The sequence below is a fragment of the Nicotiana tomentosiformis genome, chromosome 2, assembly GCF_000390325.3.
Source record: "Nicotiana tomentosiformis chromosome 2, ASM39032v3, whole genome shotgun sequence".
Lineage (NCBI taxonomy): Eukaryota > Viridiplantae > Streptophyta > Magnoliopsida > Solanales > Solanaceae > Nicotiana > Nicotiana tomentosiformis.
The window spans coordinates 54,916,373-54,936,092 of record NC_090813.1 but is presented as its reverse complement, the minus strand read 5'-3'; the positions used below and the strand labels follow the sequence as shown (position 1 = coordinate 54,936,092).

The 19,720-nt window shown below is 38.5% G+C and overlaps 1 protein-coding gene and 1 non-coding gene across 2 annotated transcripts; both read left to right on the top strand.

The window, feature by feature from the left end:
- The first annotated feature begins 1,513 nt into the window (after positions 1–1,513).
- TRNAN-GUU (transfer RNA asparagine (anticodon GUU)) lies at positions 1,514–1,587 on the top strand. The gene has a single exon. It is a non-coding gene; the product is annotated as a tRNA-Asn (tRNA).
- Positions 1,588–13,279: 11,692 nt separating this feature from the next.
- On the top strand, positions 13,280–13,654 carry LOC138904830 (uncharacterized). The gene has a single exon (XM_070193332.1). It carries the CDS (start codon positions 13,280–13,282, stop codon positions 13,652–13,654), a length of 375 nt encoding a protein of 124 aa, XP_070049433.1.
- Positions 13,655–19,720: the final 6,066 nt, after the last annotated feature.

Here is a 19,720-nt window from a genome sequence, read left to right as displayed (position 1 = left end):
ATACGATATTCTATACAAAGCTTTATACAATTTCACTTTCTTGCTTTTAGATCTCATTATTGATCTGTTCGGGAAACGTATTCACGTAATCATCATCTTTGTTATTTCATCTATATTTTAAGGCTAAGTATTGTGTATTTTTTTAATTATTATATTATTTCAGGATCAAATTAATTCACTTGTCTAGAAACTATGTATAAATTTAACTGTACAGTTTTACGGGTAAACAACTGCGTGCTGCTCACTCGAGTAGACATGGAGGATATATCGGATCCACCTCAGCTAAATTAAACCATGCCATTATTTATTTTTATAAAATATTATTTTTACTTCTCCTTCTCCTTCTCTTCCTCTTGCGGAATCAACCACCACCCTCTATGCCTTCTTTTCCTCTGCTTCCCCCTCCCCTTTAACCATTGGTTGCCGGTCTCCTCGCCCAAAACCAAAAAACGAGCGGACCAGGGATATAGAACAACAAGCAACATCACCGGCCGGAAAACCCGCTCTGTATTAGTCCCTACGTCATTAATAAAGAATTCCAAAATCCTCTTAAGGAAAGAAAAAAAATCACATCTTTAGCTTTCTTCCACTTCCTGTTCATTATCTCCATAGAGCAAGGCACCAAAAAGAATAAATTGTGGGTACAATCTTAACGTCCATTAAATTTTTGGCAAAAGTTATTCCAATTCAAAGGTTACCAAGATCTGGGTCTTCTTGACATGGCTGAAAAAGCCAACACGGTCAACTAAGCTGATCAGAAGTTTTGGATCTGTGGTGATGAGGGATGTCACTTATAGATGAAAAGGTGGTGGGGAAGGTTGTTGCAATGGGTTTTGGCTTAAAATGGGGGAGGAGGAAAAACGTGAAAAGGTAGGGAAATAGAAAAAAATGGGATTTGGGGTTAGGAGGGGGGTGGGGGGAGGTGGAGTAGAACGTTAAGTGAAAGAGAAAAAACAAACTTTGACCTTTTCTTTCTTTTCTCTAATTTGAATTTTTGTTTTTTTGTTTTTGTTTTTCGTTTTTTCCCTTATTTTAATCATTTTTTATTTAAATTTTTATATTCACGCTCCTTATACGCGTGAAATACAAATATTTTGTCCAGTTTAGCAATTAAATTGCCACATAGACTTGGTCAATAGTTAGAGAAGTTTAAAATACTGACTTTGAACAATTATAAGTGTCTAGATGAAACTTCATTAAGTATAGGGACATGGATGACAAACGCGAACAACTATAAGTGTCTACAAGGCTATTCTGCCAAGAAAAAAAATAGACTTTCTTCGGTTGCGTTTTTCTCCATTAATTCATTTAAAGTAGTTTCTGAATTTTGGAGAGTATTGATTAGTGAGACAATTTCTTGTCAAATAACATAAAAGAGGAACAAAAGTGAAAAAAACAAAAGATTCATAATTATCCAAGGAGCCCAATTTAGAAAATAAATTTCATAGATTTTGGTCTAAACAAATAATATATAGTGTATATTAAGAATTAAAAGCATTGTCTGACCACAGCAGCTGGAGTAGCTCAGTTGGTTAGAGCGTGTGGCTGTTAACCACAAGGTCGGAGGTTCAAGCCCTCCTTCTAGCGCTTAAATTATTGTTCTTTTCTTTTCTTTTCTTTTTTCCTTACTTGGTAATTAGTCCATTATTTGAAATTTAGTCTTTATTAGTCACTTGCTTCTTCCCCCACTCCACGCCAATTCATTCAAATAGATAGGTACGTACCTTAAGAGAAATTTTATGTGTCAGCAAAGCTAAGAGAAGAGAATCAACAGCTCATCGATCTCACGGTTGCAGATGCCACTTTCGTGTCCAAACCAATAGAATATATTGAACGTCATTGCACATAAAATTGGTAACTAACTAATACGTATCCTGTTTTAGGTTCTTCTTGTAATCTGCAAGAAAGCAGACAACGGATTGTATATTCTGGTTGATAGTGAACAAAAACATTGTTTAAAAGTAAAATTGTGTACGGATAAAAATCGGGCTCATGATATACTCCGGCCTCCAACAGGGTAAAACGAGCTCAAGATATGATTGCGAAAGATCGGAATCGAAGCAAGGATATCCTCGAGTCAGAGTACGGGGACCGACCATCTACCCTCGATAATATAGGGATCATGATTCGAGACCGACCTAAAACCTGAAGGACTTCGGAGAGCGTCTCCGAATAATCAAGTGCGGCCAATAGGAGGCCGTAATATCCGTGACCGGCCAGATATCACGGCGTGGATCTCGGCACGTATCGATGTAGAACCGACAATCAATTAAACAGAAGATTTTTTTTTTTACCTTTTATAGAGTTATACTTAGAGTAGGATTCCCCTACTATATAAAGGGGGGTCTGATAATTCATTAAGCACGTTGTAACACGCATTCCAAAGCAATATACTATTATTTTCATTGTTATTCTAAGTTTTTCTTTCATTCATCAATATTGACCATTGTGAGCCCGGATCTAGGACAAAAAGCTCACTAAGGCTGAAGACATCTTCCTCGCGTGGTTTGAATTTACCGTATTTCTATTTGTTCGTTTTAATCCAATTTATCGTTTTATATTAAATTATTCCCCGTATCGTTAAAACCACTTACAAATTTAATTGTTATCCGATTTTGAGGATAAACAAAAATTATAAATTTATTAGTAAGCACATAAAAAGTAGTTATAAACAAACAAAAATATAACATATGAGTTTAAATTCTATACATTGTTAGTGTAAAAAATATTTCTACAATCAAGTCGCTCAATAAAAAGCGTCTTGAGCCTTTGCTTGCCAGCACATAGTGAAATAAATTTAGATAAGTTTAAATTTTTATTTTTTTGTTTTCATGAACGATTTTATTATTACTGATCTCTAAAATTGAGTTATCATGTAAACTACTACTTTATATATGGTTCTTGTACTCACTGAACAATCACCTTACTTTGAAAGGAACCTCACATTCTCTTTTTCGTTAGTAAAAGCGTTATGGAATGCAATATTTAACAAGAGAAATTCTAATTGGTAATTTTGTTCTCTCGCTTACGCCTAAACGATTCTTCGCCTGCCCACCACCAAAATATCCAGTGCTATTAATTAAATAGCAGAATCGAGTGATCATAGTCACGTCTTCGACATATGTGAAAGGTTGAATAGTAAACTTAATAAGTTCGTAAGTATAGAGGTTTTGCTTCATTGCCTTATCAAAAGATTGCAAACTTCAAATATGTATCATATGAGAGTCAAGTACTTGAGATGGATAATAATTATCTGGTTGAAGTTTATTCATTATTATTGAATTTCTTATGCGTTTCAGAGTTAAACAACTTGATAAATTTTGGAATAACAGTTTTACTATGACTTTTTTTTTTTTAAAGAATAGGAGTAGCTAGCATATGTTCTTGTGTACTCTGATTATTGATGGTCAAGTCAACCTTTGAGAACCGTACGCAATTGTGGTATGAATAGAGAGAGTATCTTGTTAATACTATTTATTATATATGTACAGCAAAAAGTCAATTTGAAATCCATTGTAAGATTAAGAATAGTTTATTACTATTACACTACAACATGTAACTTTTTAGAATATAGAAAAGTGCGACTTTCCTCGAGGTTTTTGGCTGATTAGAATAAGTGATAGTTGGTAATCAAAATCTTAGTCAGCTCGTTGGTTGCTACTTAAATTTTCATCTTATTGGTAAGAGTACTTCAATTTTCCTCCTATTTACCCCCTCCCCCATTTCCCTTTCAAACCCAAATTAAAAAAATGATAGTTGAAAGAAGGCATTTGAGAAAAAGGTGTGTATTAAGCAATGGAAAGGATTTGATACTTAATGTCGTGTGAGAATACTATTATTCATCTTTAATCTTTATCAATTACCCCACAATCTCTAGCTAACTAGTACAAAAACAAGGAGCGGTTCTAGTTTTATGCATTCAATTTTCAATAACTTATAGTATATTCTTAATTAGTTTTTCTTTTTTCGGGTTTTATCATTCGGTATTCAAAATTCATTGCGTAAACTTGACTGAGAGAAGCTAAGCCGTTGAAGTGAAAGGGGAGAAGAATATAATCTCAAGTTAAAAGTCTCATTGTTCTTACTTCCTGTATTTTTAGAGGTGTTTTCTCGCATATATTTGTAATATTGCTTGCACAAGCGAAACTATATATATGATTCGCAAATCACAATCATATATCCTTTTACATTTACAATTTCATTGGTGCCTGACATACACTTAATTAAATAAATATTTAATCTATAAAATATTTTCGGTGTTCGAGAAGTGTGATAAAGGAATTTGACCTCAAACTCAGGAGGCAAACTATGTATTCTCCCTTAACTTAATGATAACTTAGAATTTGTAGAATATTTGACTCTTCAGATAGTAGATAATAAATTTTGATTTTTGTTTTCATGGACGTTATATTGTTAGTCGAGCCATCATCCAAAGCGCTACGTGGTCCTTTTATTCGTTGACCAATCATCATACTTTTGAATATTTATATTGGCGGATATGAAAAGAACTTCACATTCTCTTTTTCATTATCAAAAGCATTACTTTGAATACAATGTATTTAATAAGAGGAATTTTGACTCTTTGGCAATTTAATGTGATACTCTATCGTATCTAGTTTTTTAATCTGATCCTTCTAGATCTCTACTCAATATTAAATGATCGCGTGAGAAAGCGACACGTGGAGCCGAAGACAGAAGATAATCGGGTCCGAAGGCAACAATCTCGTTTGTTATTTGAGAGAATGATATTCATAAAGGCGAAATAAATGTCTGTCACCCGGTAGCACTTAATGAAGTATATTCTTATGCATTAAGTATATGGTCCGTTACAGAGAATATGACATTCACTACCTACCGTTACACATTCTTCAGTAGCCCTCATAATTGTCATTAAAGAGGGGCTTGATCCTAGGACCTTGTTCCCTAGGTGCAACTATAAATAGTGAGTTATGCCATCATTGTAAAAGACACGAATTTTCTGACAAGCATACACTATATTCTATCCAAAGCTCAATAACATTTTACTTTCTTACTTATTCATATTGTTATTACTGCCTCCGGAAGCTCTGTTCCCGGAACCAAAATTTTTGTTGTTTTATATTTTTACATTCTTGTCTAATTTATTTATCATTTTAGGATCAAATCGATTCACTTGTCTATAAACCACGTATAAATTCAACTGCACCATTTTACGGGTAAACAGTTTGGCGCCCACTGCCGTGTAATTGAATTGATATTTGCATCTAGTACTAACTTGTTTGATTCTTTGTTCTTAGCAAAAATCATTAAAAATGAGAGATAACGATGTCAACATCGCACACAACGTTGAGGCCCAAGTAAATCAGCCTCGGCACGAAGATTCCATCAGTGATACCCGCAACGAGGGGGATGAGGCCACGCCGGTTCACGGTGGGCAATATCCACGACATATTCGAGAGGCAACTCCTAATGATGCTGAATATGAGCACGTCGTTGAAACAGTAAGGATCCTGAGGGAGCAACAAAAGGCCCATAATAGGCCATCTCTCGCGACAAGATCATGTCATGACGGAATTAAGGCAGGCATTGTCGGATGCTTCCAACAACGCGAATGGACTAGGTCAGTTCCTTCTGGTACTTCGGCAAATCAAACAACATAGAGGGTCAATAACAACACCTCGAGGGGCAAAGTCGGCTTTGACACGGTCGGGTGAACGGTAGCGGATCCGGTAACAACAATGAGAATGATCCCTTTAAAACTGAACTTATGCGGCTTATGAGGGAAATAAAGGCCTGAATGGATCAAATTTCGGGCGCACCACTAATATTGAAAGGACCGGATTCAAGAAAGTACACCCAACTACCGTTCAAACCAAGCGCGTCACCAGAGTTGATCCCGAAGCGGTTCAAAATGCTAAACGTGCCAAAGTATGATGGGACTTCAGATCCTCAGGAGCATATCACCACTTATACAACGACGGTGAAGGGAAACGATTTGGCTCCACACGAGATTGAGTCAGTCTTATTGAAGAAATTCGGAGAGACCCTCACGAAGGGGGCCCTAACATGGTATTTACTCTTGTCCGAGCATTCCATAGATTCCTTCGAGATGCTCGCGGATTCTTTCATTAAGGCTCATGACGGGTTGTCACGGCCCGAATTTCCCAACTTCGGACCGTGATGTCGCCTAACATTTCACTTGCTAGGCAAGCCAACGTTAAAATAATATTATCCATTTTAAAATAATTTTTAAATTTATTAATAATAAAGAAACAAATGCGGAAGTAAGGTATGAAATATAGTGAATAATCCATAAAAATAACGGCGTCTAAATACCATCCCAGAATTGGTGTCACAAGTGCACAAGTTTCTAGAATAATAAAAATAAAGGTCTGAATAAAATAAAGTTGTCTGAAAATAAACACACAACTAAGGTAAAGTAGACGGGGACTTCAGAACTGCGAATGCCGTGCAGTTATACCTCAAGTCTCCTCTGAGTAGCTGAAATCCGAGCAAGTCTATGGTACGCCGCTGGGACCAACTCCGAAATCTGCACAAGAAGTGCAGAGTGTAGTATCAGTATAACCTACCCCATGTACTGGTAAGTGCTGAGCCTAATCTCGACAAAGTAGTGACGAGGCTAAGGCGGTTCACTTACATTAACCTGTACGCAATATTAGTAACAAAATCAATAATAGAAATAAATCAGGTAACTCATTTATAATAGTTGAAGCCAACTCAGCAGTTATAACCAATTATCATTTCCATAAATTCTGTTGCAGCGTGCAACCCGCTCTCACAATATATTCACATTCAATTCTGTTGCAGCGTGCAACCCGTTCTCCCAATATTTTCCTTTTAATCAAGTATGTCATATATTTATTTCAATCAAGTATATATATAGACTTTTCAATAAGTCTATTGCGGCGTGTAACCCGATCCTCCAATATGGACTTTTAAACAAGTCTGTTGCGGCGTGCAACTCGATCCTCCAATATGAACTTTTAAACAAGTCTGTTGCGGCGTGCAACCCGATCCTCAAATATGGACTTTTAAACAAGTCTGTTACGGCGTGCAACCCGATCCTCCAATATATTCATTTACCAATTCTTATAGAATAAATTGCCCCAATAAATACAACAATTAACATAAAATTTTAAAACAACAAGCATTCAATAGTTATGATTTAATTATGAAACAAGCAATGACAATTAGCAATTTATTATAAAAATCGGGGAGAAAATAGACAGTTTAATATTTAATATGCTAAATGTCAAGTAGCAATTAATACACATAAATCAAATAGCAAGTAACAATTATTGCAAAAATTCAAGAATTAATATTTGTCAAGGAATAGGAAAGAAATAATTATTATAACAATTAATTCGTGTCTTAGAACAATTTATGATTTTCAAATAATTATGCAAATAATTAATTTGACGACGTATAGACACTCGTCACCTCGCCTATACGTCGTTCACATGCATTTCACATAACAAATAATTTAAGGGTTCTATTCCCTCAAGTCAAGGTTAAACACGACACTTACCTCGCTATGCAAATTCCAATAAATTACTCGACCACAGCTTTTTCTTTTAAATTTGTCTCCAAAAGCTTCAAATATATTCACAAATAATTCGATATACTCAATACAAATCGTAGGAATTAATTCCATATGAATTTACTAATTTTCCGGATAAAAATCTGAAATTCACTTTAAAAATTGACAGTGGGTCCCACATCTCAAATCTCGGAAAAACTTACTAAATCCGAACACCCATTTCGAGACTAGTCCAACCATACAAAAATTATCAAATTCCGACATCGGATTGACCTTCGAATCTTCGTTTTATATTTTTGGAAGGTTTTGTAAAAATCTGATTTTTCTTCAATAAATTCATGGATTCATGATGTAAATGAGTATGGAATCATAAAATATAATCAATATAGGATAAGGAACACTTACCCCAATTTTTTCCCGCAAAAATCTCCCAAAAATCGCCTAAATCGAGCTCCCCAAACTCAAAAATGAGTAAAATGGCTAAACTCCCTGTTTTATGGGGTTTCTGGCATTTTCGAGCGCCACAGGTAGCGTGGGGCGCTGCCTGTGGCGCACTTTCCAGAACACCAATAATTCCCAGCGCCAGGGCTAGCGCCCCACGCTACCCTGGGCGCTGGCGGCTACAAAAAATCTTTCCCAACACGAAAATGGGCATAACTCTCTCATACGATGTCCGAATTCGACGATTATTTTTGCTATGGCTCCAAAATTTCAATACGGATCTAATGCTTCCATCAAAACTGAATTTGGAATTCATTTGCTTAATGGGATACAACTTATTCTTGAAGAAACGACGTCGAACGTTCTTGAAATGCCAAAATTAAATTCCGTTGACCACCCAAAATCCACCCGAGACCCTCGGGATCTCAACCAAATATACCAACAAGTTCTAAAACATTATACGGACTTACTCGGGGTCTCATATCACGTCAAACGATGCTGAAATTATAATTCACACCTCGATTCGATCTTTTGAGTTTCCAAACTTTTTAATTTACAAATCTTGTGCCAAAACATGTTAAATGAATCCGGAATGACTTTAAATTTGGCACACAAGTCATAAATGACATAATGGAGCTATTTCAATTTTCTGAATCGGATTCTGACCCCGATATCAAAAAGTCAACCCCATGGTCAAACTTGGAAATCTTTAGCCTATAAATTGCTAGTTCCGTTAAATGGTCATAACTTAAGCTAGAGACCTCTAAATTAAATTCCGGGCATACGCCCAAGTCCCAAATCACGATTCGGAGCTACCAAAACTGTCAAAACACTAATCCGGGTCCGTTTGCTAAAAATGTTGACCAAAGTCAACTCGCTTGAATTTTAAAGCTCTATTTCATATTTTAATTCATATTTCACATAAAAACTTTCCAGAAAATTTTACGGATTGTGCACGCAAGTCGAGGAAGGATAAATGGTGCTTTTCAAGGTCTTAGAACTTATAATTACTTATTAAATTTAAAGATAACATTTTAGGTCATCACACGGGTCCATAAAGGTATAGGCCTGAAAGGCCGATATATTCAAGATTGCACAAGGAGGATCCGAATTGTTGCGGGAGTTCGTGACTAGATTCCAGAAAGAAAGGATGTTGCTCTCGGTCGTACCAGACGAATGGGCAGCAAAATATTTACTAAAAGGCTGAATCCAAAAAGTTTCGATGCTTCTCGAAAATTGAAAAAAAGTCTGCTCGAGTTTCAGGCAACAACATGGGCGGATGTTCACAACCGGTACGAGTCAAAGAAAAGAATTGAAGATGATCAGCTCGGCTTTTTGGCGTCAAGAAAAGGCCGGGACTGGGAAAATAATAAGGAGAAATTGAAGGATGATTTCGACACAGATCGACGGTATTCAAGGAGTCGGTTTTTGTCTTATGAACGAGCCAAAGGATGTGACAGAGGATAGATTCGCTACCGATAGGAGAGCTGATCGCGGCCAGAATAACAGGTCATTGCAGGACAAGGAGGCATTGGGTTCTCGATATTATTCCTACCCAGGTTTTCCGGATACAATTTCAATGTCAGCGTAGTGGAGCTGGTGTCGGCTATGAGGAACATTAAAAAAGCACGGTTCCTGAAGCTAATGAGATCTGATCCCAGCCAAATGGATCCTAATTTGTGGTGTGAATACCATGGGACCAACAGTTATCGGACAGGGTACAGTCGGCATCTGCGCGAGGAGGTGGAGACATTGCTGAAAAACGTCCATCTCAGAGAATTTTTAAGCGACTGGGCTAAAAACAACTATGGCCGCAATCGTGATAATGCAGAACCTTCAAAAGCAGGAAAAGATTGCCCACGCCTGATGATCAATATGATTTTTGGAGGGAACGAGATTAATGGTGTGACATTTTCGGCGGCAAAAAAGATAAAGGTATCAGTGATCCACAGTAAATGACTCTGAAAAGTCACTGAGGATGACATTACTTTCACGAAGGAAGACGCAGATAGATTGTTGCTGCCGCACAACGATGCATTGATAATCTCTTTAAATATCTTAGATTTTAAAATTAAATATTTTTTGGTGGACCCAGGAAGTTCGGCCAATATCATCTAATGAAGAGTGTTGGATCAAGCCAAGCTCACCGGAAGTATCATTCCGGCCACGAAACTCCTCGCCGGATTCAACCTAGCGAGCGTGACAACCCTATGAGAGATCATGTTGTCCATAAATGCCGAGGGGGTGATGAAGACGACCCTTTTTGAGGTGGTGGATGGCGATATGAGCTATAATATTATTCTGGGGAAGCTGTGGTTGCACGAGATGAAGGTTGTGCCATCAATATATCATCAGTTGCTGAAATTCCAACTCCTGAGGAAATTAAACAAATAAGAGGTGACCAACCGACAATAAGGGAGATGAATGCAATCTCAGTTTCCAGTAGCAAAGGGAAGGAGCATGCAACATAGCAATTACAGGAACTGGTGCCTGCTTTCGAGCCGAGCGAAGTCAACCATGGGGAGGAGTCGTCAGAATCCTATCAGGTACCAAGATATTTCCAGGTACCAAAAGAAACGGATGCAACAAAAACCACAGCGGAAGAACTTGAACAAGTCACGTTGTTTGAAAAGTTTTTGGACAGGAAGTTCCACTTGGGGACAGGACTAAACCCCGAGCTCATGTCCGGATTTATCGAATTTCTTAAATTTAATATCGATTGTTTTGCGTGGTCGCATGCGGATATGACAGGTATCCCGCCAGAAGTGGTCGTGCACAAACTAAGGCTGGATCCTAACATCCCTCCGGTAAGACAGAAAAAATGTCCTATTGCCGAGGTCAGAAATAAATTTGTCAAAGAAGAGGTAACTCACTTGCTTGATATCGGTTCAATCCAAGAGGTAAAGTATCCTGACTAGCTACCTAATGTAGTAGTAGTTCCAAAGAAGAAATATAAATTTCGCATGTGCGTAGACTATAAAGATTTAAATAAGGCGTGCCCAAAAGATTCATTCCAATTTCCAAACATTGATCAAATGGTCGATGCGATGACCGGGCATGTGTTAATGAGTTTCCTCGATGCTTATTTCGGGTACAACCAAATTAAGATGAACCCGGAGGATCAGGAAAAAACTTCGTTCGTAACGAGCTTTGACACATATTGTTATAATGTGATGCCTTTCGGGCTAAAAACGCGGAGCCACTTACCAACGGCTTGTAAACAAAATGTTTGAGAAACAAATAGGGAAAACTGTGGAGGTTTACATAGATAATATGAAGGTTAGGTCTTTGAATGCAGGTGATCATCTTAAACACATGCAAGAAACCTTTGACATCTTAAGGAAACACAACATGAAGCTTAACCCCGAGAAGTGTGCATTCGAGGTCAGCTCTGGCAGGTTCCTAGGATTCTTTGTGTTTCAAAGGGGGATCGAGTTTAACCCCTAAAATATTAAATCCATCGAAGACATCTTGGACCTACTATCAAGCATAAAAGAGGTTCAGAGGCTAACAAGAAGACTGGCCGCTCTGAGCAGATTCATTTCCCGATCTTCGGAAAAATGCCATCATTTCTTTGCACTCCTCAAAAAGAAGAATAACTTTGAATGGACTCCGAAATGTCAACACGCTTTGCAGGATTTGAAAAGTTATTTGTCAAGTCCTCTATTACTGTCAAAATCGAAGGAAGGCGAACAACTACTGATCTACTTAGTGGTTTCGAAGGTAGCAGTAAGTGCCATTTTAGTCCGTGAGGATGAAGGTACGCAATCTCCTATCTATTATGTAAGTAAAATTTTGATGGGAGCATAAACTCGCTACCCATATCTAGAAAAACTGGCCTTAACCTTCGTAGTCGTCGCTCGAAAACTAAGGCCTTATTTCCAATACCACCTGATAGTTGTGGTGACCACTTTTTCCCTGCAAAATATTCTTCATAAACCTGAACTCTTAGGTAGGCTGGCCAAATGGGCAGTCGAAATGAGTGAATTCGACATAGAACATAAACATAGGACTGCGATTAAGTCACAAGTTTTGGTCGACTTTGTGGCTGATATCAGTCCGGGAGTGTTACATTTGGCTACCAAAGAAGAAATAATGGTGTTAGAATCAACATCAGGAGTTTGGAATTTGTTCACGGACGGAGCTTCCAATGTGAAGGGGTCCGGGCTCGGCATAGTTCTTACCACTCCCTCGGGAGAAACCCTAAGGCAGGCCATAAGAACTGTTCCTCTGACTAACAATGAAGCAAAGTAAGAATCTTTGATTGTAGGGCTCGAGATGGCTCGTAGACTGGACTCAGAGGTCATAGAAATCAAATGCGACTCCCAATTGGTAGTAAATCAGGTCTATGGGATCTTCGAATCCAAAGAGGAATGCATGCAACAATACGTAATGAAAGTCCAGGTTCTACTCACTCCGTTCAGGGAATAGTCAATTACGCACATCCTGAGGGAAGAGAATGTGGAAGCAGATGAACTAGCTAATCTTGGATCATCCACGGAAATGAAGGGATCAGACTCTGGCACGGTCGTACAACTTATGCATTTGGTATTGAACGCGGATAACTATTTTGAGGTGAACGTGGCCAATTTGGTCTGGGAGTCAAGAAATGAGATCATTGACTATCTCGAACACGAAAAATTGCCTGAAGATACTAAGGCATCTCGGGCACTGCGCACTAAAGCAGCTCGATACAGCTTCAAGGGAGGTCAATTGTACAGAAGATCTTTCCAAGGCCCGTTGGCCCGATGTTTGGGAGCTTCCGAAGTTAACTATGTTATGAGAGAAGTCCACGAAGGGATTTGCGGAAATCACTCAAGCGCGGATTCCTTAGAGTTAAAAATAATTAGGGCATGATACTACTGGCCCTGGATGGAACAAGACGCCAAGGTATATGTTCAAAAATGTGATAAATGTCAACTTTACTCACCGTTGGTACATCAACCGGCAGAGCCACTACACTCAGTTTTGTCACCATGGCCATTCATGAAGTGGGGGATGAATATATTCGGACTGCTACCACCGACCCCCGGTAAGGTAAGATTTATTTTGATTTTAACTGACTATTTTTCTAAGTGGGTTGAAGCATGTCCTTATCAGAAAATCAGCGAACGTGAAGTAGTAGATTTCTTGTGGGAGAAAATTTGCAGATTTGGGATAGCAAAAGAGATAGCTTGGGATAACGGGACATAATTTATAGGTGCTAAGGTCACAAAGTTCCTTGAAGACTTAAAAATCAAAAGGATCACATCATCACCCTACCATCCGAGCACAAACAGTCAAGCAGAACCAACAAACATGGTGATTATACAAAGTCTCAAAAAGAGATTGGAAGCAACTAAAGGTAAATGGCCCGAAGAGCTGCCAGGAGTAATATGGGCGTACCGGACCTTGGCCAAGTCAATCACAGGGGAAACTCCTTTCTCTCTTGTGTACGGAGCAAAAGCCCTCATCCCAATGGAAGTAGGAGAGCCTACCCTGAGATATTTTCGGGCGAACAAAGAAACAAACAATGAAGCAATGTTGGTCAAATTGGAGCTGCTCGATGAACTCAGGGACTTGGCGCATATAAGGATGGCAGCCCAAAAGCAGAGAATGGAAAGATATTACAATCGAAGAGCCAACCTCCGTTATTTCAAAGTAGGAGATTTGGTTTTAAGGAAAGTAACTTAGAACACCAGGGAGCTCAATGCAGGGAAGCTAGGTACGACATGGGAAGGCCCTTACTGGGTTTTAGCTGTCACCGGAAAAGGGTCACACGAGTTGGAAAATCAAGACGGAGAAAAGTTGTCGAGTAACTGGAATGTGGCACACCTAAAGAGATACTATTGCAAATGAGCCTCGCATATACTGAAAGTATGTGCTGCACTCTTTTTTCCTTCATCCAGTTTTTGTCCCAATTGGGTTTTTCTGGCAAGGTTTTTAACGAGGCTATAACGGAAAACATACTACGAAGGAAGCTTTAGCAGCAAAAATAAGACCTTTAAATGACAAGGCACGCAAGAAAGGGCCATTATAGAGCGGTTATATAGTCTTTTGCTCGTTAGCAAAAGTTCCTACCGGGAAGTAAAGCTTGCAGTCGAGAAAAGATTACTCGACTGTTCACAAGTGCAAGCCACTAGGGAATTTTTAGATAATCTTTGGCTCGATAGCATAAATTCCTATGGGGAAGTGAAGTTTGATATCGAACTGAAGATTATCTAACCATTCACTAGTGGAATCCTCAAAAGGTGCAAGACTTCCAATGTTCGAATTCGTATTCGAACTCTGGGGGGAATGATATGAGGATACGGCAACAATGATTGTCACATCGACCGGAAGATGAAACCCGAAAATAAAGTTGTATCATCGGGACCGGGGACTGTGCGGCCAGTCCCGTAGAAACAAGTTATACAAGCTAGCCATAAGTAATGGCAATTTCTTTTTAGAACAACGAATGCTTATTTACTTTTGAAAATGAAAGGAATAAAATAAAGTCCTTTTATTTCTATCTTATTTCTTGTCTGAACGGTGAATTAATTTTATCATTTAAAAGTTAAACAAGTACTTCAAATGCTAGTGCCATAATGAACAGGAGACGTCCTCTTCAAGAGCACTGTAAACATAAGAGGGCCCTATCTTATGAAACCCTCACGTTAAAGGGTTGATTTCGAAAGTACTTATGCCCGGAATCCAAATACTACCGGGAAAAAATACACCCAAAGCCTCGCATACCTCGGCGCCGAAAACTTGCGAGAATACATAAGAAAAATGAACGCAGAAAGAAAAACTTGCGCAATGCTTAAACAAAAAATATGCTAAGAGAAAAACTTGAGCAATACTTAAACAGAAAGTACGCAAAGAGAAAAACTTGCACGATACTTAAACAAAAATAATGCTTCTATTCACAACAAACGTGCCAAACGGCACAAGTACAAAGATATGGGAAAGAAAAGAAAGCAAAAACTAAGCTACTGCATCTCCAGAACCTGGAGGAAGAGAAACATTTACACTCCCAGGAGAAGTGGGTGGATCCATCGTCGACTCAATATCTTGACCTTCAGCATCATCACCTTCCGGTTCTTTTTCAGTTCCCGAGAACTCGGAACCAGAACCAGAAGAGTCATTTGCATCAGGCCGGACCGGGAGACCCCTTCGGGCAGTTGACTCCAACTCGCGGGCCTTAGCGATTTCGGCATCAAAGTCAATGATACCCTCTTTGGCCTATTCCAAGGTTTTTCTCCTCAAGCTATACATAGAATATGTTTTTTCAATAATGAGAGAAAGCCGCTCGGCGCTGAAGTTCTTCTTTAAGTTGGTCAACCTCGGTAGAAAGGTTGTCCCACTCGGATTTGGTGGCCCGGAGACTGATATCAAGGTCAACGACAGTGGAGCTAAAAACCTTATTGTGCTCTATGACCCTCTTATGACTCTCCTCCAACCGGACATACTTCTCCTCGGCAACAGTAACTTCTTCAGCTTTGGAGTTTAAGGCTGCCTCCAAATTACTCAATCTTTCAGTAGAGACAGCCTCACGATCGAATGTAGCAATAACAACATTATGGACTTCAACCTATTCGGCCTTAGCTTCTTCAAATTTTACCCTTAATGGGGCGATCTCCTGGCTAAGAGTCACTACCTCTTGCTCGCTTTCCTGCAATCGAGCCTCCAATTTAGCAGCCTCAGTAGCTCGTGCTTCTAGTTTCGGAAGGCGGGCAACAATCTGATCCCGCTCGGCCAAAAATTGATCCCGCTCGGAGGTAAGCTCCTCCTTATCAAGAATCAACCTTTGAAGGCCCTCGGAAGCAAGAAAGTTAGCCTGCAAAACAAAAATGCAAACTCAAAACCCTACCATAACGACAATAGAAGAAACAACAAAGGAGGAAAATATTTTACCGCTGCTGCGTTGTGCATGGCAATGTTCAGCAAATACTCTCCCGTGAGAGATTGTATTTTATTCCTATCTTTTTCTGAAGCGAAAGGCTTCAGATAATTAGCAAGTTCCACTGGCCGGGAGAGCAGATGGTATCCAATAAAAATTGAGAGGGTAACGCTCCTCCTTTGGGGATCTTTGGAAGGGGAAGAATAATTATGACCCAAATTCCCATGAACTGGGATTAGGGAAAAGGGACATCCTCCCCTTGGACTACTACGGTCAGTGGAGATGATGTAGCAGTTGCTGGTGGCAAAGGCAAGGTTGGTGAAGAAGGAGATGAAGCTGATGGTATTGTAGGTTGAGAAGCAGCTGCGGCAAGCGCAGTGCTAGTTATTGGTTGCTCATCAACCGAGGACAGGAGAGACCCGGTACCCTACCTCGTGGTATCGGGAACAGTGACTGGGACTCAGAAGCGAGAATTAGAATCTTTCACTACATTATACTCCCCATAGTGCCGAGGCGTCGTCCTTGGTTGGCATAACTAGCTTAACAGATTGAGCATTCTGTTGAGCTGATGAAGGTCGTCGTCTTCTATGTAGAGAAGCCTTCTCATCACTAGCTTCTCCATCATCGTCGATCACCACGGTGTCTATGGCCGGCTCGGGCGCGGTGCTCATCACCATAACATCTGAGGATGGCTCGGGTGCTGCACTCTTCATTTTTTTTATTTTTTCCCCCGGCCACAGAGGAGCGTTGTCTTTTTTGTTGCTTGTTCTCCGACCGGGGACTCCGACAAGAAGCATTTGCACCGGATGCAGTACCGACTACACCCGTTCGGGCAAAGTCCTCCTATAATAACATCATCGCATCTGAAGGATCAGTTAAAACGTCCTTCCTCGGGGACGACAACTGAGCCGTGGGGTAGACCTGAATCCAACAGAAGAGAAAGGTTAATCAGTTTTCTTATACGAAAGGTAAAAACAAGATGAGTTCGACCTACTATGATTTTTAGCCTTCCACCCATATTTAAGGGCCAGTTCCTTCCACGTGTGGGTCTCGGGCGTAATGACATCCAAAATCTTTTGGACCCATTGGTCCAAGCCTTCGACCCTCAGTGGAGTCCACCGAGTTGCTGAAATAAGTGAAAGAAGAGGGATCAGTAATAGCATGGGATGATCTTTAACTAGAAGAAAAGAAAAATGGTGAACTTACGAGTACTGTTCCACAATTCCGGAAAGGATGGAGTCGTGGTCGGAATGATGCCCTTGGTGGCAACTACAACAAACCGTTCCATCCACTCACGGTCGTTGTCATCATCCATGCTAGTTAGCATAGCATGGTGGCCACGTTTGCTGAAATTTATCATTCCCTCACGACAAATCTTGGGGGAATAAAGATTCATTAATCGAGCTAGGGTTAACTCTTCTCCTGTCTCCTGCATAGACGCCAAAGACAAGCAATTGTCCTCCACACAGAAGGAATTACTTATTCCAGGCATATCTAGTCATGGATGCAGAACTCCACAATAGCGGAGTCAAGCTCCCCACTCAAAGAGAACGGCCCCAAAGAGAAGGGATACGTATAAAAATATGTGAAGCCCTTCTTGGGTAAGATTATCCGCTCTGCCAAGTCAGGGGAGATGATGTTTAAATCATGGCAATGGGAATCTTCCTTCACAAAAAGAATGCTGAAAGGAAAGATGGAAGAAGGATACACACCAACAACCCACGTGCGAGGGTTAGCGGAAGGATATTTCTCTTTGAAGTCCTTAGTTTTGACAAGAATTCCTGGAATAATGGTGCTTATCATAGGAGGAGCGGCATCATCAGCTTTACCTTTGTTCTTTGAGGAACTGGGGTTTCTGGAAGAAGAAGCCATTGTTATCAGAATGGAGAAAAGGGTTCTCTTTGAACAAGAAGGTTAGATAAAGTTGAAGACAAGTACGAGTTGAGTAAAGAGAGTTTGAGAAAGATTCGAAAATTATGAAGTGTAAATGAAGAAGTTTGATGCATATAAGTAAAGGAATAGACAACTAAAATCGTGGCCATAATTACCTCGATAACCAGCAAAAGTGGTGCTGAATCGTGGGATGATGCATGTTCTGGGCATTAAATGCGGAGAGACGTACATATAATCAACCGTCAGAAACTTTTCAGAGGGGGTCAGAGAATTTTCTGCCAAAAAGGGTATCTCTACCAACTTTTCGGGACACAAGGCTATGCCACCGAAAATCAGGGGGACTATCTGTATAGGATAAAATATGTTCATATTAAATGATCGCGTGAGAAAGCGACATGTGGAGCCGAAGACATAAGATAATCGGGTCCGAAGTAACGATCTTGTTTATTATCGGAGAGAATAATATTCATAAAGACTAAATAAATGCCTGCCATCCTGTAGCACTTAATGAAGAATATTCTGTAACATTAAGTATATTGTCCATTACAGGGAATATGACATTCACTCTCTACCATTACACATTCTTCAATTGCCCTCATAATTGTCATTAAAGAGGGGCTTGATCCTAGGACCTTGTTCCCTATGTGCAACTATAAATAGTTAGCTCTACCATCATCGTAAAGGACACGAATTTTCTGACAAGCATACACTCTATCCAAAGATCAATAACACTTTACTTTCTTACTTATTCATATTATTATTACAGCCTTCGGAAGCTCTGCTCTCGGAACCAAGATTTCTGTTGTTTTATCTCAATTTCAAGGCTAAGTCTTATATTTTTGTCTAATTTATTTATCATTTTAGGATAAAATCGATTCACTTATCTATAAACCGCATATAAATTCAATTGTACCATTTTACGGGTAAATCCTACAATCTTTAATTAAATTTTGGTATTCTCTTCCCGAGCTACAGAACTAACGGGCCTATTAAAAATCGAATTACCTAAATTTTCAAGTAAAGTGGCTTCTGTTGTAGATGGAGTTGCACGTGTTTATGGATTGAATGAAGTTCTAGCTCATAGAGTTACTGCTCGCTTAATTTTAGAATATTCACGTGAATATAACTGGGTGAAAATTATTTATATCCCCTAATTTTACTTTCAGAATCAAACTCATCCTTTATTTTTGAAAAATTATCTTTCTCCTCCTAATATCAAAGTTGATTTTTAAAAGGCCTATTACCCTCTATAATATTTATTTCATATTTTTATTCTTTAATATAATAATTATATATATATATATATATATATATATATATATATATATATATATATATATATATATATATATATATATATGTTATCGACTTACATAAAAACAAAAAAAAAAAACAAAAATTCGAAACCAAGAAAAAGTGAGAAGTAATAATCAAGGACATCCAATAATAAAATAATTTAAAAAATTGCTCATATGAGCAATTTATTAACAACAATCAAAACTTAATTTATTTACAAAATTAAGAATAAAGGGGAGTTATATTGCAGGTTATAAAAAATAATGGGTGAAAAACAAAGGTAGATTTTACAATAAATTATTAAAAGTTATCTATTTATACTTTACATGAATTTTTAATTACAATTTAGATAACAATCAAAACTCAAAAATTTATATACACAATGGAGAGTAATAGAAATAGTGGAACTTAAAATAACACACACATACAATGATATACATTATGTGCATATAAAAAAATAATTGAAAGATTTTGTATTTATAATATGAATATTCTATTTATAATGTTACTGAACTTAAATTAAATTGTATAATAAGATACTCCTATAACATTTATTTATAATGCGATTTATTTGCGATTTATAAATCGCATTTTTTGAACCCGACTTATAAAACGCATTTGTTGAGTGCGACTTTAACTCGTTTGAAAAACCCAAATAGTCGTCCAACCAACCGCTTAAACTAAAAATA